At 49.9% G+C, this 19,926-nt stretch overlaps 10 protein-coding genes across 10 annotated transcripts; 6 read left to right on the forward strand and 4 right to left on the reverse strand.

Annotated features, from left to right (window-relative positions):
* Positions 1–354: 354 nt before the first annotated feature.
* Positions 355–1,212, forward strand: FMAN_03439 (uncharacterized protein; the record flags this gene model as incomplete). Its single annotated transcript, XM_041832257.1, has 2 exons — positions 355–511; positions 563–1,212. The coding sequence occupies 2 exons, from the start codon at positions 355–357 to the stop codon at positions 1,210–1,212; spliced, it is 807 nt and encodes a 268-aa protein (XP_041682739.1).
* A 680-nt stretch (positions 1,213–1,892) lies between these two features.
* Positions 1,893–3,027, reverse strand: FMAN_03440 (uncharacterized protein; the record flags this gene model as incomplete). Its single annotated transcript, XM_041832258.1, has 3 exons — positions 1,893–2,555; positions 2,603–2,956; positions 3,013–3,027. The coding sequence occupies 3 exons, from the start codon at positions 3,025–3,027 to the stop codon at positions 1,893–1,895; spliced, it is 1,032 nt and encodes a 343-aa protein (XP_041682740.1).
* An 876-nt stretch (positions 3,028–3,903) lies between these two features.
* Positions 3,904–5,011, forward strand: FMAN_03441 (uncharacterized protein; the record flags this gene model as incomplete). Its single annotated transcript, XM_041832259.1, has 5 exons — positions 3,904–4,036; positions 4,114–4,123; positions 4,188–4,356; positions 4,424–4,729; positions 4,787–5,011. 5 exons carry the CDS (start codon positions 3,904–3,906, stop codon positions 5,009–5,011), a joined length of 843 nt encoding a protein of 280 aa, XP_041682741.1.
* Positions 5,012–5,538: 527 nt separating this feature from the next.
* On the forward strand, positions 5,539–7,662 carry FMAN_03442 (uncharacterized protein; the record flags this gene model as incomplete). The annotated part of the gene is made up of 5 exons (XM_041832260.1): positions 5,539–5,548; positions 5,609–5,657; positions 5,710–7,153; positions 7,202–7,372; positions 7,423–7,662. 5 exons carry the CDS (start codon positions 5,539–5,541, stop codon positions 7,660–7,662), a joined length of 1,914 nt encoding a protein of 637 aa, XP_041682742.1.
* A 69-nt stretch (positions 7,663–7,731) lies between these two features.
* Positions 7,732–8,435, reverse strand: FMAN_03443 (putative nudC protein; the record flags this gene model as incomplete). The annotated part of the gene is made up of 3 exons (XM_041832261.1): positions 7,732–8,082; positions 8,134–8,336; positions 8,423–8,435. 3 exons carry the CDS (start codon positions 8,433–8,435, stop codon positions 7,732–7,734), a joined length of 567 nt encoding a protein of 188 aa, XP_041682743.1.
* Positions 8,436–8,749: 314 nt separating this feature from the next.
* Positions 8,750–9,841, forward strand: FMAN_03444 (uncharacterized protein; the record flags this gene model as incomplete). Its single annotated transcript, XM_041832262.1, has 1 exon — positions 8,750–9,841. One exon carries the CDS (start codon positions 8,750–8,752, stop codon positions 9,839–9,841), a length of 1,092 nt encoding a protein of 363 aa, XP_041682744.1.
* A 471-nt stretch (positions 9,842–10,312) lies between these two features.
* FMAN_03445 (related to YAP1802-Yeast Adaptor Protein, member of AP180 protein family) lies at positions 10,313–12,489 on the reverse strand (the record flags this gene model as incomplete). The annotated part of the gene is made up of 5 exons (XM_041832264.1): positions 10,313–11,604; positions 11,668–11,779; positions 11,829–12,019; positions 12,075–12,312; positions 12,442–12,489. 5 exons carry the CDS (start codon positions 12,487–12,489, stop codon positions 10,313–10,315), a joined length of 1,881 nt encoding a protein of 626 aa, XP_041682745.1.
* Positions 12,490–14,444: 1,955 nt separating this feature from the next.
* Positions 14,445–16,429, forward strand: FMAN_03446 (uncharacterized protein; the record flags this gene model as incomplete). Its single annotated transcript, XM_041832265.1, has 5 exons — positions 14,445–14,686; positions 14,735–15,013; positions 15,065–15,502; positions 15,550–15,773; positions 15,822–16,429. The coding sequence occupies 5 exons, from the start codon at positions 14,445–14,447 to the stop codon at positions 16,427–16,429; spliced, it is 1,791 nt and encodes a 596-aa protein (XP_041682746.1).
* Positions 16,430–16,645: 216 nt separating this feature from the next.
* FMAN_03447 (uncharacterized protein) lies at positions 16,646–18,006 on the forward strand (the record flags this gene model as incomplete). Its single annotated transcript, XM_041832266.1, has 2 exons — positions 16,646–17,300; positions 17,360–18,006. The coding sequence occupies 2 exons, from the start codon at positions 16,646–16,648 to the stop codon at positions 18,004–18,006; spliced, it is 1,302 nt and encodes a 433-aa protein (XP_041682747.1).
* Positions 18,007–18,120: 114 nt separating this feature from the next.
* FMAN_03448 (uncharacterized protein) lies at positions 18,121–19,718 on the reverse strand (the record flags this gene model as incomplete). The annotated part of the gene is made up of 3 exons (XM_041832267.1): positions 18,121–18,287; positions 18,340–19,011; positions 19,058–19,718. 3 exons carry the CDS (start codon positions 19,716–19,718, stop codon positions 18,121–18,123), a joined length of 1,500 nt encoding a protein of 499 aa, XP_041682748.1.
* Positions 19,719–19,926: the final 208 nt, after the last annotated feature.

The raw sequence follows: 19,926 nt of genomic DNA on the forward strand, positions 1-19,926 counted from the left end.
TCTTTCTTGGTTATAAATCAAATCCATCGCTCACTGTTGTTTTGTAATCCCGTGGCTGCTTATTCCATCATTCCCTCTCCCTCAACCTCTTGATCCTCCATATACAACTATCCTCCGCCGGTGCTTGCTTTTTATTTCCCCGAACTCAACAATCTCCCCGCGCCATCTCCGAAAGCATCGTCCCATCGACCCTCAACAAGAAATTAAACCTCGAACGACTTTTTGGATCCGCCCCTACAGCCTTTTTCTCATTTATCGCATAGAAGCGCAACTTTTTCCTTCTCTCGTTCCGACGTGAAAAGTTCCTCAATTGTTTCAACTCGCGACGGCCTCAATCGTTATAGGTCGCCTAGAATGAACCTGAACAAGGCCGCTCGCGTCATCCTCTTCGGTGCACCTGGCGTTGGTAAAGGGACACAGAGCGAGCGATTGCTCGCTCGCTTTCCTCAGCTCAATCAGATTAGTACTGGTGACCTTTTGCGTCGAAATGTCAAGGAGAGGACACCCCTCGGTTGGTTTCCCCTCAATTGGAGCATTTAGGCGCATGCTAATAATGGTACAGGCATCAAGGTCGAGAATACGATGAAGTCGGGTGGACTTGTTGCTGATGATCTTATCCTGCGACTTATTTCCAACGAATTCTTCACTCGCGGATGGCTCGCCAAGAATGGCGGTCCGAATGTCATGACTCTTTCTTCTGAAGCGACGGCAATGGAGGCTGCTTTCAATAGCGCTGCTTCTGATCCGTTCATCAACGCTCCATTCCTCGACGGCCACCGTCCTTCCAAGGCCTCCAACGACCCCTCCGCTTCGTTCATCCTCGATGGCTTCCCCCGAACAGCTTCTCAAGTCGGTCCTCTCGACAAGCTTATCCCGATCAATCTCGTAGTCTCCCTCAAGACTCCCGTATCTGTTATTCTCGAGCGAATCCTCGGACGTTGGGTCCACGAGCCTTCTGGCCGAGTCTACAACACCAGCTTCAATGCGCCTCGAGTCCCTGGAATTGACGACGTCACCGGCGAGCGATTGATTCAGCGCCCTGATGATTCCGAGGAAGTTTACAGAGCACGATACAAGAAGTTCCAAGAGACCAGCGAGCCTGTCCTGAACCACTACGCCCAGAAGGGCGTGCTCGTCGAGATTGAGGGCATGAGCAGCGATGAAATCACCCCAAAGCTATTTGCAGAGTTCGAGAAGCGCTTCGTCCATTGAAGGAAATACCCTATGGTTTCAAGACGTTTATGTTATTACTAGTATATGACTTTTTTTTTACTTTCTTTCCATTCGCTACGGTTTAGCTTTTGTATTTTGTTATTATCGGAGTTTTATTCTCGCGGCTTGGGATGCCGCTGACGGGAGTTGCAAAAGACAGGACTGGAAAGATTCCTTGTCAGATGGCGCGAATTGTTGGGAGCTGCTCGTTGGTTGTCCTTGAAGGACATGGTGGTGATGGTCGAAAGGGATGGGATTGTCTCAACACAACTGCACTGGTTTTGAGCGCAGGAATGGGCATGATTATTGCCTGAATGATATCCACACATCGACCCCTTCTTTGATTCAAATCGCAAATGCGACATGCATGATCTTAAAGTGACCGAATTCCAATTCATCTCGTCTTGAGATTAGTATTGTTAGAATTTCGCTATGTGTACATAAATCTGACCCATGAATACCCCCAGAAACATTGCTAGATCAGCAAGACCAGCTCTCCCTCTTCTTCTAACGCAGTTCCATGCATCACATTGCATCAAACGTGGCACTAAAATGGCAACGTGGTAGACCTTTCAACTTTCAAGACATTCCAAATAAACAATCCGTCATACTCCGTCCGAGTTCATACTCGCGTTCGTAAAAGTGATGTAAGCTGTAGTTTGGCGTGGAAGCTTGGTGCCTTAGTCGCGCCAACCCTCGCCGCCTTGAAGACCGCTGGGCTGGCCTTCTGTTTGTCCAGGTCGCAGTGGTGTCTGCTCATCGTCGTCATCGTCGAGAGCTCGGGCAAGCTCATCGGGGTCTTGCATCTTGGCGTCAGGGTCGACTGGGCCACCGAACTCGTCCTGGTCACGGTTGTGTCGGTCCTGCTCGAGAACGCCGTCATCGGCACTGACTGAGATACCCCGAGCTCCCCACTTGGGTCGAGCTCCCCGTCGGCCACCTTGCTCATCTTCGAATCCACCAGGGCCACTCTCCTCGTCGTCATCGTTGTTCTCGAAGCGCTTTCCGAAGATTCGGCGGAGGAGCCATCCGCGGGACATGTCGTCAGCGTCGACAATGCCGCCACCTCGGAGCTTGACGCGCTGGCGAGTGTAGTAAACCCAGGCAAAGTCGATGTACAGGGCAGTCTGGATAATGCCGAAAATGACGGAGACGGTGTTGGGCTTCTTGCCGGAGATCTCGAATTCACGGATGAACCAGTTGACACAGTAGAGGGCGCGGTAGGAACCGAGAGCGACGAGGTAGAAGGAGTCGATAACGGTTGGGACGGTTGTTTGTCGAAGGAGGAGAAGCTGAGGAAGAACGCAAACGGACTCGAGAATCTGGGAGAATACCCACATCCACTACAAGTTGTTAGAAACGTTCAAGATGTCAGGGAACGGTAGCTTACAGGTCGGAAACCCTTGTGGCTCTCAAAGATGAGCATGACGAACGGAGACAGGACAAATGAGCCACCGAGGATGACGGCGCCAATTTTCCAAGCAATCTCACGCTCACGCGATCGAGGGTAGATCCATTGCATAATAGCAAGGATGTAGATAGACGAGATGATGTAGAAGATCTTGAACACGATGTTCCATGGTACCGTCTCGATGAAGAGGTCGAGGTAACGTGTGCAGAAGACGAGGGCGTAGAGGATCTGCGTGATGAGAGAGACGCCCTCAGCGCTCCTGTTTCGATGAATAGCGAAGATGAGGATGCATTTGGAGAGGGCGTGGGACAAGTCGCCCAGGACACGGAAGAGCTATGGTGTTGTCAGTTTGTCGGTCGATAGTGCATGATGATGTTTCGCAGACGTACGTTCCACGCGCCCATTGTCAAGGGCGGGAAAAGGAGGTATCGGCCGTTGGTGCGTTTGCGTCGAGCGACTCTAGGGAAAAAGGGAATACGAGAAGCGCGGTGGAATCGCTGGTCTGATGGGAGGGGTTGAAGATGACAAGTAGCCGGGTATAAGGCTAAGGTTAGTGGAGGTTGAAGATGAGGGAGCTTAGGCAGCTGAGCTTCAGCTTGGCGATGCGAGGGACGGAGGAGGAGGTGGAGACGGCGGGCAGTCTAGGCTGGGCAACCTTAAAATGTGCGTGCCTGGGGGCATTCGAGCTTGCGTCAGTGTCAGCGACTGAATTTACGAGGCATGAAGATGCATTTTAAGCCGCCACATCTAGGTCCATTTCCGGACACGTGCGCCTCATGAATCCCTAGAGAGAGGTTGATATAATTCATATAAATTGTTGAGATCTATTATTGAGAGATACAGGCAGTTCGTCTTATCGATATGATCTCAGCTGGTGACGCGGACCTTTACGTCGGATGTGTGGGAGCCACGGGAACAATCAAACAATTAATTGTCTGCACGCTCACTGAATCGTGCAGACTGTACCTAATTTAATTATTCTCAACACCAAGAAGCACACACTCTACATCTTCTTATATTCTCGTGAACATAATACCCACTAGGTAATGCTTCGATTTAAGTAATCTCTCACTGGCTTCCAGTCTCAACGTCATTGCCGCACGCCCCCTTTCAAGTTACGAGCCAGCCTACGAGCGAGCGAGCCTCTACCCCTGCAGATCTCCAGAAGCATCACCACAGAGTCCACGTAACCAACCTAAACTGACTATACGCGTTGACCATTGAGTCTCGACGACCACGTGTAGTGACAGTCTCCTAGGCAGAAGGAATACGGATATAACATGAGACTATCGGCATCCATTGCCGTTGCCCTGGGTTGGATCACCAGCGCTAGTGCCTTTGGAGTCCCCGACGTGCTGCAAAAGATTGAACAGAAACTTCCCACCAGAGACGCTCCTCCACCGAAATACTTTAGTAAGTTCACCCTTATGCCCAATGGAATTGTCCATCGCATCCTAAACGAGAAGGTCTTTGACTAACGGAACTTGCAGGGGAAGCATCGTGAGTTACCAAACCAACAACCAACAACGCCGCACAGAAAACTAACAAGGGCTCACTCGCTCAGACAATATCCCCACTATGATCTGAGATATTTTGGTGAAGCTCTTGAGCCACATCTTCAGAATGCAGGCATCAAAGTCCTCATGCAGACATACCTAGCCACATTTCGAGATCTGGGAGTCCAGACCTGGCTAATGCATGGCTCCCTTCTCGGCTGGTGGTGGGGAAAGAAGGTGAGAATAACGGATATCCATAACTTCACATGTCTAGACCCTTCTCTAACCGAAAGGATTCTCTCAGGTCATGCCATGGGACCTTGACGCTGATGTCTCAGTTACTGAGGCAGACATGTATTTCCTCGCTGCCTATCATAACATGACTATCTACTACTACCAGTACGATGGTTGCCCGGAGGGTTGCTTCTTTCAGCTGGAGATCAACCCGTATCATAAATATCGTGAGAGGGATGATTACATGAACTTCATTGATGCAAGGTGGATCGATATGCAGAATGGCCTGTTTATTGACATCACTGCGGCGAGATATGACCCTGGGCATGAGATGGGCGATGGAGTTATGTACGACAAGCATGACCACGAGTTCAAGGTGCGTACCGTACATATGGCAATGATCGTTGCCTTGTGCTAAAGCTTCATGTGGCAGGACAAGTACATCTTTCCTCTACTAGACACCACCTTCGAAAGCGTCCAAGCCAAGATTCCGTACAGGTACAAGGAGATCCTGGCTTCAGAATACGGCAAGGGAGCATTGTCAAAGACTGATTACCATGAGTATGATCCTCCAATGCAACGTGTATGCGTGTCCATGAGAGCTGACAAGGGATTAGTCACCGATTCGACGCAGAAAAGATGCAGTGGGTTCCTATGAACTAGGCCTCAGCTGTTATCATGTACATAGGACTGAGGCTTATTTAAAAGGCGTTCAGCTCTGCCGAGCAGGAAGGGTATACCAAGAATAGACTGGAAAGGGATATATAATACTAATAATACCCGGTTGATGACGGCTGGCCGTCTTATAAAAGTCTTGGGGCTTTATTTACTTGGTTGATATCAGAAATTCCATGCTTATAATGGGAGAAATCATGCAGATTTTACAAATTTATAATCGACACAAAGCCCAAGAAAATACTTTATAATGTCATGTTCTAGTCTTGTCTTGCAGATACCTTAGTCATTGGTCGGTGGATTTGGCCCATCAGTCAATTAATTGCTTCGATGCCCCGCGGCTCTAGAACGCGTCTCACCCCACGCGTCACAAGTATATCCAAACATTGCTCCATCAACATCGCAATTAAAAACGCCCAATTGAAACACCACCAACGCATTCAGCTTTAACACTAACCCTGGATAAAATCGAATGTGCAGAGAAAGATATAGGTGCCCTTTTCCCCCACAATGGCCACAGGTATGCCAACAGCGATTCCCATTATCAAGCAGTTGATCAAGTCGCTAACACCATAAATAGGCCAACAGCGCCGCGCTGACCGGCTGAACGAGCGTCTACGAGGTGCCCAGTATGAGCTTACCGCCGGAATAACTAGGGTGTTTGTGCTAATGCGACTCAAGGCGTGCCAACATTGAAGATGACTCCTTCAACCTCGACATCGCTGGCCTTAACATAGCTGGCTCGACTCCCGCCGCACCTGCACCCGCACCTCCTACATCGTCGGAGCGCCGAACACCGAATACTTCCGCTAAGAGGAGAAGATTGGATAACGAGCCGCCACAGTCTGCACAAGCGCAAGGAAGGGCACGGAGACGATCGCCTCGATCGAGAGACCCCTACGATCTGCCAGAAACATCTAAGGAATCTGGCGCGCAGGATACGACAGGTGAATCGCGAGAGGAGGAAGAACGTATTCCCGATGCTGTAGAGGAGCCGAACGTAGAACCCGAGGAGGAGGAGGTCGAACCAGAGCCGCAGCCAGAATCTGAATTACCGAGCCCAGACGTCGAAGTGCCAGATGAGAACGAAGCTGATGTTGAGTTACCGGTGCTACCGAATAATGAACCTTCCGAACAACCATCGCAGCGACGGGCGAGCCGCAGGTCACTGGAACAGATTGCGCAAGATGTTGCGAACAAGCGACAGGACGTACGCATGAGCGAAGCCGTATCGTCAACGACACGACTACACACGACGTTACAAGAGGACGATGCGCCGCCTTCCTCCTCGCCGCTGGTGCGCAAGGTGCGACGCAGCGAAGGCCCCGCCGTAATTCGGTCGAGACTGTCACAAAGGCGACCTTCTAGGCTTGCGGAGCAAGATGATGAGGAGGATGAACTTTCACCAAATCGAGCGGATCACGCCCCTGTGGATGATGAGCAATCGGATGATGCTACAGAAGAAGCAGAACCTGAAGTGGAGGAAGTTGAAGAGGAGCCTGCAGTAGAGGAGGAACCACAGGAGGAGGAAGAGGCAGCGGAAGCCATCGATGCAGTTAAAGCGGCCAAGACGATTGGGAGAAAACGCCCTCGAAGAAGTCTCCCATCTCAATCGCCAGTTGCCGAGCCCGAGGAACAAGCACAAGAAGAGGAGACTGAAGAACCGGCAGCGAAACGACGTCGTGGAAGACCATCAAGAAGCCCCGCGACACAGAAGCAACCCGCCGCCAAACCAAAGCCTACGAAATCGAAATCACGGACAACACAAGAAAAACCACTACCGAAGCAGGTCCGCAGGACGAAACAAGCCGCCAAAGAGCGGCGAGTCAGCGACGGTTCAGCTATCGAGGTCACAGTTCAGCGCTTCGTCAACGTCAAGAAGTTCATCAACGGCGACGACCAAGAAGAGGATCAACTCGCAGCGGATCTCCCTTTTACCACAACTGGAGTGACAGCAGTGGATGTCTTTGCACAGGCCTGCTTAGAAGTCATCGATGGCACGGTGGCGAAGCTCCTTGAGACGCTACAGAATACCGAAGAGAAGGATAAGAAGAAAGAATGCCGGATCAAGATACGGGCACTTGAGGCGTACAAGGAAGAGCTTACGTCTCGGTTATTACAATTGGTAAGTTGTTTTCGCTTTGCGTGGGAAGTATTGGGACTGACGAGTTAGTCAATTCACCTCATGGACTGGCAATCATTACGGAAGCGTGTTCGTCTGGTACAGCGAGAGAAACTCTCTCTGCGAGAAGAGATATTGCTCCTCAAGGCAGAGAGGGAACAAGTCGCGCTCAAGATGGATGCTGTACGCATCAAGCACGAAGAGGACACCAAAGAGTCAAAAGTGAGTTGCCCACTGCTTTTCTTGAATGCAACACCAGCTAATCGTATCAGTACCGACTCGACACCTCAGCTATAATGCATGATATAGACATGGCAGTCGAACGGGGACGTGACGCCCCTGAACTCTCACGCGCCCAAGAGAAAAAGGCCGATCTGGCTAACCTCGAGCTTCTCGTCGCACGCATCACAGACGAAGCCAGCTCATCGAGCTCCGCGGGCGGTATGCTCCAACAAGTGAAAAACTTCAACGCCTTTCTCGAGCGCGCAGCAATTGCTCTAGAAACAAGATGAAGCAACACAACAAGTAACGAATTGAAACGTCTTATAATTCTTCAATGAGTGATTCGTCATATGTACTCTTTACTGGATCTTGGCCTTGCTAAAGTCCATCTCGGGATGCTGCTCCTGGAACTTCTTGAGGATATCAGCCTTCTTCTGCTCGTCTGAGCTAGGCAGGCCCTTCTCCTTCTGCTGCTGGTCGAACATCATCTTCTCGACCATGCCGCGGGTCTCACCGTCGAGATCTGAGAGCTTGGAGTTGTCGGGCTGGATCTTGGTCACGTCGATCTTGGGGGCGGATGTGACGATGTGCGCCCACCATTCCATCTTGTTCACCTTGTCGAGGTGGATCTCAACTGTCTTGGTGCCGTCTGAGTTGGTGCTAAGCGTCCATGTAGAGTCGTCAACGTGGACGGCGTGGGGAAGATCGCCCTGTTGTGGGTTAGTAGGTGTATGAGATGTGGCTTGAGATGATGTGTGTACCTGGATGATTGGATCCTGGCCCTTGATACCCGCCTGTAGGCTCTGCTTCTTGATAGTAATGACGAGATCTCTCGACTTGAGGTTTCCGGGTACATTGAAGGTGACGTCGAGCTCTGAGATGGTCTGAGTCCACTTGTAGGGAAGAGCAGCCTGCTCCTCGGCCTCCTTTGCGTTAGCAGCGGCGGTCTCAGCGGGTGTAGGTTCTGTGAGAGTCAGTACGTGAGGCTTATAATTGACAATGAATCTGTCTATGGCCACTCATAGAGTGAGGGCTTAAAATAGCACTCACCGTTATCAGCCATGGTGATGTTTTTGAAGGGGTTGTGATATCTTCTGAGGGGAGAAATCGATGGAAGCTGTTGGTTATGAGAGAAGGCTGACAATTCATGGAGGGGCAGCTAGAAGGTGGGGCGACATCGTTTTGAGCTTTGACCAATGGGAATCTCCCCGGCACGTCTGCTATCCCCGTCTCGTCAGCCGTGCAGAACCAACATTTGATTAAGGTAGTCACTGATTAATCACTTCTTCACCATAACAAAGCGTTTCCTTTCCTCTTCTTCTCTCCACAACCTCGGGCCTCCACTCAACCGCACAGCCAGTGCACTCACCAGCCAAAATGTCTCGCGCAGGCGTCTCAATACGCCACGCCACAGATCTCAACGCGCCTCCACCGCCAGACCAAGACGAGACATGTCCCGTATGCAAGACAACACGCTACTTCAACCGCGACATGGAATTTCGCATCAATCCGGAGTGCTACCACCGGATGTGCAAGACCTGCGTCGAGCGAATCTTCAAAGACGGCCCCAACCAATGTCCCTACGCCGGCTGCCACAAGACCCTTCGTCTTCGCGGTTTCAAGACTGCTTTCTTCGCGGATCTTGCCGTGGAGCGTGAAGTCGATATTAGGAGACGAGTGGCGGCGGTGTTTAACAAGGTTGAGGAGGACTTTGAGACGCTGGACGATTATAATGAGTATCTGGAGATGGTGGAGTGTTTGACGTGTGACCTTGTCTATGGCACGGACGAGAAGAAGAGGAAGGCTGAGGCGGAGCTTGGCGAGTGGGAGGCGAAGCACAAGGCGGACATTGAGCGCAACAGGCGTCTTGCGCGCGAGACAGATGATGCTCGCAAACGTCGTATCGCAGCAGAGGAGGAAGAAGCTCGACAGCGACGATTACGTGAACAACAAGAAGAGCTCGAGGAGAAAGCCAACGCCAAGCGCTTCCGAGAGGAAATGCTCGACTCTCTGCAAAGCGCAGAAACGGGCCGCGCATCAGAGGCGATGGACAAGATCATGCTCAAGAAACGAGGTCACAACAAGCGAGACGCAGCACTCGGCGCCGCAGGAAGCAGCGGTCTCTCTATCAGAGGACTGCGCGAGAAGAAGGCAGTCGTTGTGGACAACAAGCCATACGATCCGTACGGCGGCGTGCGCGTCATGCCAGAGCGCGTGGACCTTGCGCCGGAGAAACTGGCGACGTATAGCAACGAATGGGTCGAGATCACGAGGACAAAGCCTGAGTACAAGGCTGGAGGGTACAGTCCTGATGAGTATCTCACACGAGCATTGTTCGAGGCTTTTTCAGGGCTGGGAGTGTTTGTGGATGAGGAGAAGGTTGAGAAGAGTGTTGCTACAGCTGGTGCGAAAGAAGCGGCTGTGACGGGAGATACAGGGGGTAGAATGGATGTCGACGATCCGTTCTAGTAGATGATTTTCGTCGTTTAAACCGGGCATAGCTATGGAGTTTGGGAGTTTGGGTAAATACAGAGGGATATAACGGAATTGGAGTTTTGAAGATGGTAAAAAATGGACACGATACCATGGCTACAGAGAACATACACCAGACAGTGAATACAGAGGAAATAAATAATTGATGATAATTGTATTTTTGTATGACTGCTACTATACTAATCCAAAAGGAAAAATCACCAGGAGAGGATTGAAGGTTAATTACAGAAGGGTACTGTATCCTTCTGTGTGCTCATCCTGTGGCCTTGCAATCCTCATTTCGAATCTCATCCCCCGAAAACGCCTCGCTTACTATATGGAAAGAGAGGCTGTTACAGCCAAGAAACGGAAACAAAAGGGCGCTGTGGAAAACGCGATGCGAATTATGTCTTGATTTGAGCTTGTAAGATAAGATGGTTCTTATTTGGAACTGCTGCTTCGATAGTCTTATTGCTGCCAAGGTGTATGTTGAGCAGGACGAGGGAATACAGGTACTGTGGGAAGTTGGTCGAGGCCTCCTCCGATAGGCTGCTGGTTGGCTTGCCATCCCATGCCTGTGTTGTGGTTGACAAAAGCGCCGTTTCGGAAGGGGTTGGTTGTACCGGTTGGTTGAGGAGCGAGAGCAGCGCCGGCTGTTTGCGGACGCTGTTCTTGGGTTGGCGCTGGCATCGTGGAGTTGCGAGCAAAGGGGTTGGTGCCGGTTGGTGTAGGTTGAAGAGCAGGTTGTTGCTGTGGCTGTTGAGGAGACGGTGATTGGAAAGGCGAGTTTGAAGCTTGGGCGAAAGGAGAAGTGTTTTGCTGTGGTGATGTTCGAGCGAATGGGTTTGTAGATTGGCGGTTTAGAGCAGGTGTTGCAGCAGATGATGGAAGACCTGTTTGTTGAGCCATGAGCATAGACTGGCGGAAGGGGTTGGTGCTTCCTGTTTGCATCGGTTGGAGGCCCTGAGGCGATCCGTTCTGAGCAGGTTGTTGGATTTGAGGGGCTGCGTTGGGAAAGCTGGCCATTGTATCCTGAGGGATTGGTGCGAGCGAGCTTGGCTGGAAGGCTTGTTGAGGAGTAAAACCTCCGAAACCAGCTCCGGTGAAGTCGGGCTGTAGTTGGATCTGAGGCTGCTGCATCTGGGGTTGCTGCGGTTGCATGAACCCAGTTTGCTGAGGCTGTTGGAATGGACTGTTGGAGGCAAACCCAGTAGGCTGGGCGGCGAAACCGTTCTGTTGAAACGGCATGCCTGTCGGCTGCTGCTGGAAAGCCTGCTGTTGAGGCTGAGGGTTCATACTCATCGGTGTCTGATTCTGTTCGATGGAGTCAAAGAAGTCGATCAGATCGGGATCAGGACCCTTGTTGGCTTGCGGTTTCGACTCGGGTGCCCTGTTCCCGCTCAAAGAGGCCGTGATCTTGGGAAAGGGGTTGTTGGACGCTGGTTCGGGGAAATCGGTACTCTTCTTTTTGCTGAGACCTCCTTGCTTCGAGCTTGAGCCTCCACCAATCTTCTTCACATCCTGCTCGGCCAGGTATTGTCTTCGGTGGACCTCAAAATCGGGGTCGTGAAGATACTCCTCCAGCTGGCGTCCAAGGTTGACAGGTGCGTGCTTGAGCTTGGGTACCTCGACCCGAGTGTGGTGTTCGTGCTGACGAGCTACGCTCAGATATTGAACGACGTAGTCTGTTTGCTTTGTGAATTTCCGATAAATGGCCATAGCACGTTCGGCATCCACCTTCGACATCTCGAAAAAGTGACCTGAAGGGGTCGGAATGTTAGTCAAAGTGGCGGGCTGAGACAGAGGGGGAGGGGCAAACATACCGAGAATGCTGATAAGCCCTTGGTTCAGAACCTGAAATAGTGCCAAGAGATCCAAGACAAGCAGTCGGAAAACAGTTATCGTGATTTCATTCTCTGGCTCATTCTCCATCACCTGGGAAAGTTAGCACATGAGATTCAGTCCCGTGACGGTCCCAACTTACATCGCATTTTAGTAAAGCCTCAAGTTGGCTTTGGACGATCTCCGTCTCCCGTAACAATCCCTTCTCAACCGAAAGCTTCTCAAGTCTTGATTCAGAAGCGCGAATCCAATCCGTCTTCGTCTTCTCGTATGCGCGAGCTCTTTCAGCTAGATAGTGGGCATAATGTCGGATATTTCGTCCTTGGATTTGTGCTGCCAATCTGTCAATGCCCAAGCTCAGATATGTTTCGGCCTGCGTGGAACGTACCGTCTGTGAAGCTGCTAATCGCTAGCACGTTGCGATGCGTCGAAAGAAAGGCGAGCGTAACATCAGGAGATCCCTCTCTGATCATCAGATGAACAGTAATTAGACTTTTGAAGACGACGGTCCATGTTGAATCGCGGAGACGGTATGTGAGAGCGCGAAAGACCTCGCCGACGCCAGCTTCGCCGGAATGGGTAGCTACGAGAATGTGTTCGATGTATTTCGTTTTTGGGGGAGCATTCTATAGCATCCAAGATCAGTACCAAGTCAAATCTCGAGAACCAGCGCCCATCGAGGAAAATTGATTGGGCTCATGATAGCCGCTGATATTAGGCTCATCAAGAGCGCGCTGCCAAGACCGCACACGTACCTTGATCTTTGTTGCGCCCTTGACGGACTTTTCGAAGGAGCTTGACATGATTCCAACAGGAGCTCGGGAGCTATATCGAGCTTATAATCGCCGGGCGATGGAGGGACAAAAAGTTCAGACGACGGACGTTGCAACGAGCGACGGGGTACGGTGACAGATGATGATGGCCGGGGATCCGGGGGGGGGACTCGATGCGAGGATGACGATAAGAGCTGCTGCAGCAGAAGACGAGCGAGTCGAGCGTGTCGGGTCGCTTCAAAGTGACCAGCGCAAAAAGAGATCTTGAAAGAGTCTTGAACGAAGAAAGAGAGATTGGCCGAGAGAGACAACGAGAGAGTGTCCGCATCCGCGCCGGGGGACGTGGACGATTCTGGGGCGTGGCAGGACAAGGGGAGGGGTGTGTGCTGTTCGGGTTGGCGTTGACTTGAGGTTGGGCTTTGGTGGTTGTAGGACGAGAAGGTGGAGATTCTGAGAGATGTGGATGATAGAGAGGTACCTGTGCCTCACAGCGATGTTCTGCGGTCTCACGATGTACCCTCCAAACTCGTGTCCTCCGGAAAGGTGGTTGACTCCGACACGGGCGGGCGCTACTCTCCCACTGTAATTCCAGGGGACGCTACTGATGTCGTCACCATGGATTCTTTTGTCTTTTCATTTCAGAGGGACTTGATTGCGCCAAGATAGCTCCACTGCAGAGATGGCGATGTTCCATGAGATTGAAGAAATCTGGGGACTTTTTTGTCTGAGGGGAATGCAAATTGAGGCATCGTTGGGCATCCAGATAGCACAGACACAGTCTGCTTGTGGCTGTTTGCATGCGTGTTTGGTTGCTTGTGCGATAACCTCTTCGCTTCTTCACGTCTCACCAAAAACTCATTTCACCTGATACAGGTCTAGACAAGGGACGGCACATTCACTCTATCAAAAACAGCAGGTCGGGAAGCACAAGGTTTGTCATTACAAATAAGATACAAATTTCAATTCAATTCAGTTCGTAGTAGACATATATACGCGAAACCTCACTTGAGGCTCACTCCCCAGTTCCCTCAGTCGCAAAAAACAAAACCTACCTGCCAGAACGGTCCAATTTCTGCACGCCGAGTTACCCCAGCCGCACGAACCAAACAATCCTCTCTTTCATTCATAAAAAGTCAGAGCTTTTTTCCATCGCGTCCGATGCTTGTAACAAGGTCTGTGTCGAACGCCCATTTCATGGTACCAACCTCACCTCGCCACGAAACCGCTTAAGCTGCCCCGAGAGGCAGAGGGTTTCGAGGTCCGGGGAGGAGGCACTGCATCATATTAAACACGCGGTTCTCATCATCTGCGAGGTACACGTTAGCAAAATGCGAGTATTTGTGCGTGGTGAAGGACTTACGGTTTCTTGAATGAAGAGGGTCATAAGGAGAAAAGAAAAAGAAGAAGAGAGGAACGCGATCCACGCAAAATTTAAAGGTCCCCGTAGTGGGGTGCTTGCCGTGGCTGATCTTCGGCTGTTTGCTCACCTGGCCTCACCTTGTCCATCATCTGCCACCCTAGACTTTGGCATCCCTGGTTGAGACTGGAGCCAAATAGATTATAATTGGTGTATTCGAGACAATATTGGGGGTGCTCATGGTATGGCATACTTCTTTCATGGTGTTATTATATGCCCTAATTCCTAACTGGCCTCTTCCCCAAGAGTGCCAGGCCCCTCAAGCAATGCTTTTGTTCAATTGGGTCGTTTCATCGGAACGCTTCAGTCAATTGCCAGTCTTCTAGACATACTTAAAATCTCCACGCACTTGCAAGTCTACCCACGTATCTTACCGAAAGATGTCATAACAAATCTTCTGATAGAACACTTTTCGTATCCATGAGGTTGTCAAGATGTCACTTATATCTCCGTAGCTCCCACGTGATCAATCTAGCACGCCATAGCTACTGATAAGGCACGATAGACAGTTGAACTCCTTATCTATGTTCAACATTTGTTTCCTGCATGCAGATCCCTAGCTATCACTATGCCGCCTGTACGATCTGGCAGAGCTTCAAAAGCATGTGATCTATGCCGCAAATACAAAACTCGCTGTTACGCTTCCAGCAGCTCAAATGGAACTTGTTTGCGTTGCAAGACCTTATCTCAACGATGCTCCTTGGACTTTAACGGCCATCGACGCTCGATCTCACCACCAATACGTGAACAAATAGACATTCCAAGTGCAGACTCGGTTGTTCGAGGTCGCAGAAGCTCAGTCGATGATAGGTTTGTACGGTCGTGGATACCATGAGTTAGCATTGACGGATTGTGTAGATTAGAAAGACTCGAACGAACAGTCAGCGCTTTAGTCGACAAACTTGACTCAAAACTGGATGAAATTGCTGGCTCGTCGAATCAGAATAGAGCTTCTGTGGTGGAAGTGCCAGTGTCAGCTGCAGAACTCGACCCGGCTCCGGTGTTTCTAATACGAGATGCTGCAACCGATGCAGGAGTTCACTCGCCCGAGCAAGCCATTGCACAAACAGGACCCCGATCAGACGTTGTCTCAACAGGACTTGTCTCGCTGCAAACAGCCCACTCACTATTAGGACTGTAAGCTACCACTATCTTGAGTTAAATAATAAATAGCTGACATGTTTCCAGATTCCATGTTCATTATGGCAGATGGGTCAGATTTCCTGAAAACATCTCAACAGATAGACTCCTCTTACAAGTCCGAAAATCTCCGCTGCTTCTATGCAGCATATTCCTGATATCCGTCCGGCACACAAGTCAGAATCTTGCAGATCGGCTCGCTCCTAGGCTTTTCGAGGAATCTAAGCGCCTCATCACAACATCTTTACTAGAAATCCCGCAGACTGTAGAGTTCTTCCAAGCCGTACTAATACTAAGCCTTTGGTCGACGACTATAGGCCAAGTTCCCTTGAGTATAGACAGCTGGTTGCTCACGGGCTATGCGATCCAGCAAGCCCTCGCGAGCCCTCACTTCATGGAAGTTATCCGCCCCGGCTCCTCTCAGAATATCAGTGATTCGCTGGACGCTTGGTGTTTGTGGAATCACCTGTGTGTAGCCCATCTTCAGTAAGTCCACAAGTCTTCTCACGAGATATCGGCTGACTTGGGTATAGGTACTGCGTTGGAACTCGCAGACATTCACTTCTGACTCAAGCACAAGTTGACCAATGTGTTGATTTTGTCAAATCGAATGAAGTAAACAACTACGAGGCGAGGATGGGAGCGGAAGTTCAGCTCTACTGGATTATCTACAACAAATGTGGAATTGCTCAGGTTGACCTTGCGGGAACTAAACTCGCTTTGCAAGCATGGCAACAGGATTGGATGGTCCTCTTCCGTAAGTCTATGCTATATGTGTAAGAACATCAATATTGACCTGATGCAGACGAGCCCAGATCCCAGTTTCTACAAATGGGCTTCCACTTCGCTCATCTACTCGCCCATTGCCAGTCTCTCAAATCACCCAAATCAGTTATGCACAGTTCCGTTCTCAAAGAAATGATCAAACATTCAAAAATAATCATAAATCTTGCCATCGACACAACCGACGATCGGACTCGCCATTTAACGGATCACATATATCACATCCTCAGCTTTTCTGCACTAACTCTGTGTCGAATTGTCCACACATACGAGTCCAAGCTGCGAGCAGCTAATTATGATACTACCGAGCTGGATAATATAGTATTCAAGCTTATAAACTGGTTCAAAACCATTGGGTTGCCTTGTCATGCTGCGCATATTCTTGGCGATATTGTCCATGCACAGTTCCAAAAGCTTCGACCAGATTTCCAACCTTCGACGCCTCTTGTCCCCGGGGCATTATCCGACAATCCTGGTGCTTATTATAATTCCGAAGAGTTATTGTTACCACCAGATCTCTCTTTCTTGTATCCGAATTTCATAGGTTCAGAGATGTTTGATGCGGATGGCGGGTTGGAGTCTTGGCCAGAATGGGCCCAGGTTCATTCAGATACGGACGCGTCTGTCTAATAATATTCGGAAAATAATATGAGCTATTAAGTACTTGCAAATATTTCACAAGAGGAATCGTAAATTGTTAATGCACTAAGATGGCCGTGTAACAGGCAGCAGCCAACAAGTGACACGCGGATATTTTCCGCTCCGTTCCGTGATCAATTTTCTGCTCGTTGAATCCATCATGATTGTCACTCTCCCCTTCCAACGCATTGCAACAACACCACAAAAATGGACCGACTAGCAAGCGAGATTGTATCCAATATCATTAAACACCTTGTACCAGATGAGTACTTCTCGCCAGCTAAATTCTTCGACGAAACTAGACCTCCCATCCACAGTCTCGCACCTTTAGCAGCACTATCTCGCCGATGGCAACCTCTGATTGAAGAAGCATCTTTCCGTGAGCTCAAATTGAACTCAGAATCTATCTTGTATGCGATAGAGAACAACATTCTCACCCCCAGGCGTCTTTCATACCTCCGCCGGCTTTATTACTCGTTTCCACAGCCAGATGAAGAACATCCTCCAACGACAAGGGCTGAGATTGACACGGGTTTTGTACCTCTTTTCCGGCTGCTCGCTCAAATACCTTTGCAAGACGAGCCACTGGTAGACCTTAACGTTACCATACCCTGGGCTCCAAGTGGCCCCAGTTATCTCAGTAAACTGGAAGATCACGTCAAGGACAACTTTGATGAGTTGAAAGCAAGTCTCCCGGAAGTGCCCATGATACGAAGTTTCTACCTCTGCCGCGGGTTTGATCGCTTCTTCTACTCCCCGCGCTCTTTTTGCTTGATAGTGGGTACGATGTCGCGTCTGGGATCGCTTACTCTGCGCCTGATGTCTCAGAGAGGACCAGAGAATGTGTTGAAGGAGAGAAATGGTAAGTTCAACTCAAATCTACTTCAGACGATGGTAATTTCTCACAACAAGACTCGTTAGAACTCGCACGATCGTTGAATGGCTTGCCTTCGTCGATCCATCAGTTCGACCTCGACTACTATGTTAATCCACGCTTGCTGTTGGATGCCATGTCATTGGCGCCGACAGAAGAAGACATTTTGAGCCGAGAACTATGTAAATTCTCGCAAAGAGAGGGCCTGAAAGATTTCTCTTTTGGAGGGAGCATTGAGCCTACTATTTTCTGGCCACCTGAGTCAGATACAGCTGAAGAGCCTCACTGGCCAAGTCTCAAAGCGTTTGAACTCACACCATCTGACATATCACCATCGGGGAAGCGGCTTGTCGTCCGCAACGTATGGCGATCACCAGATAGCTGGCATCCAATGTATCCAGTTGACGATGTGGCAAATGAATATTTTACGGCAGCTGCACGATGTGTATCTCGCATGCCCAAGGCGGAATATCTCTCCGTAGAGCTGAAAGACTCGTGGTCCACGACTCTCGTTTTCTGCACCGGATATCCCAACGACCCTGACGAGCCGATGTTGAGACTCTCAGGAGGAGGGGGAGCTAAGATCTCCGGCGGGACTGAGAAGGAATGGCGGAAGACGGCGGAAATTCATAACTTGAAGTTTTCCATGGAAGTTGACGAGGAGGAGAACCAGGGCATTGATAATGAAAGCTAGGCGTGGCTGGAGACTGAAAGCAAACAGTCGCAAGGTTAACTAAATCTGTTGAGTATTGCTGTATTTAAAACCTTCTACCTAGACCGATCATACTATAGCATCGCTAACGAAGCTTTAAATCTCACTCCTAGTCTCGTCTGAAGCAACTTGAAACTTTTCCTCGACACCAGCATCACCATTGTCAAAGAGTCGGTACAGCAACTTCCAGACCAGAATAACAACAGCGGCGGCAATAGCACAGCCAGCAGCAATACTCAGTCCGCGAGTATACCTAGGTGCATCTAGTTACAGTTAGCCTAGACCTTGTGCAAAATGGAGTTCGTGTATGTATACCTTGAGTTCTGAAAAGCTGATTACCAGGAAAGTTGGCAAGCTGGATACTCATCACATAAGCAGCCAGCGCAACAGGCCTCTTGTAATCCTGCATCTTGGTTGTGAGCCATGCAGCACTGATGGCTTGGACACAGCCCATTCCCATCTGTGTCCAGACCACTCCGCCGTATAAAGTCCACTTCGATACACCATTTGGTGCTAGGGCTAACCAAAGTAGACCGGCAGCTCCCCATAGGTAACCAAGGGCAATGTGCAACCCACGCTCGCGGAAGTGATCACTGCTGAAAGCCAACGTGACTGACCAAATCAAGGCACAGACACTGCCAACGGAGTTGAGACCGTTGGCTTGAAGGGAAGTGAAGCCCAAAGATTTGATGATGGAGGGTGCGTATGTGTTCATCGGAGAGATCATGACCATGGAGAGAAGGCCAGCGACGAGATGACCGTATAATCTCCAGTCAGTGAAAGTGTCGACAATATGTGATAGTAGAACTGGTTGACCGTATCGAAGGGCTTTTGTAGGATCGTTGCGGATGACGCGGGTGACGATGATGGAAGCTTCACGTTCTGTGAAGATGTTGAATGATCTGCCAAAGAAGGACTTAGGCTTCGCGGCGTTGTCGGGAAAGTATAGGTATGCGAGGACTCCGAGGAAGCAGGTCAAAACACCCTCTACGTTTCGTTAGTGCTAACCTTGCATGCAGAGTTTGGGACTTACCAATGAGGAATAGCCATTGCCATCCATGGAGACCACCTCTTCCACGAAGTGAAAGAAGACCAATAGACAAAGGCCCACCAAGAGCACCAGCAAAGCTGTTAGAGGCCCAGAAGATAGCATACCCCAAGGCAAGCTCCTGGTTGGTATAGTATCGCGAGATGTAAAGAGCAAAACCAGGGATATAACCACCCTCCAGAGCACCAATGAAGAATCGAGCAGCACATAAGCCGTGTGCATTCTTCAAGAAGATTTGAGACCAGGTAGCGATACCCCAGAGGAACATGGTGATGGGCAGGAATCGTTCAGGGCCCATGTACTTGCTGATCATGTTGAAGGGCAGCTCTGTAACGATGAAGCCAACTGTGAAGAGAGTTTGGGCTAAGTTGATGTCTGAGTTGTCGATGTTGATGTCCGTTCGAAGTGTATCGGTTAAGGCATTACCGATGTTGGTGCGGTCGAATTGGAGGAAGCAGAAACAAAGAACGATAAAGGGCAAGATGAAGAAGTCAACTTTGAGAAGAGCTCTTCTCACTTCTCCAGACTCAATAGTAAGGGTAGGGTCATAGCCTGGAACATGAATGGCTTCATCCTGAATAACATCACCATCATGTTCCGAAGCCTTAGACTGCACCGGGTGGCTCTTTTCAGAAAAGGAACTCATTGTAACGAGGAGTTAACTGGTAAATCCAAACTCTTGCGGTTTTTAACATGATGGTATCGAACAATGCTACAGTCTATATACTACCTCCCTGCCAAAGCAATAATGATGTCCTGATAAGCGATATGCCCAGATCTGTATGGTGTTGAAGATACCATGGCGACGATAATGGCGTGCTGAATTGGGTTAACCTATTGGAGGACTTGATAAG

This window comes from Fusarium mangiferae, assembly GCF_900044065.1.
Source record: "Fusarium mangiferae strain MRC7560 genome assembly, contig: FMAN_scaffold006, whole genome shotgun sequence".
Taxonomy (NCBI): domain Eukaryota; kingdom Fungi; phylum Ascomycota; class Sordariomycetes; order Hypocreales; family Nectriaceae; genus Fusarium; species Fusarium mangiferae.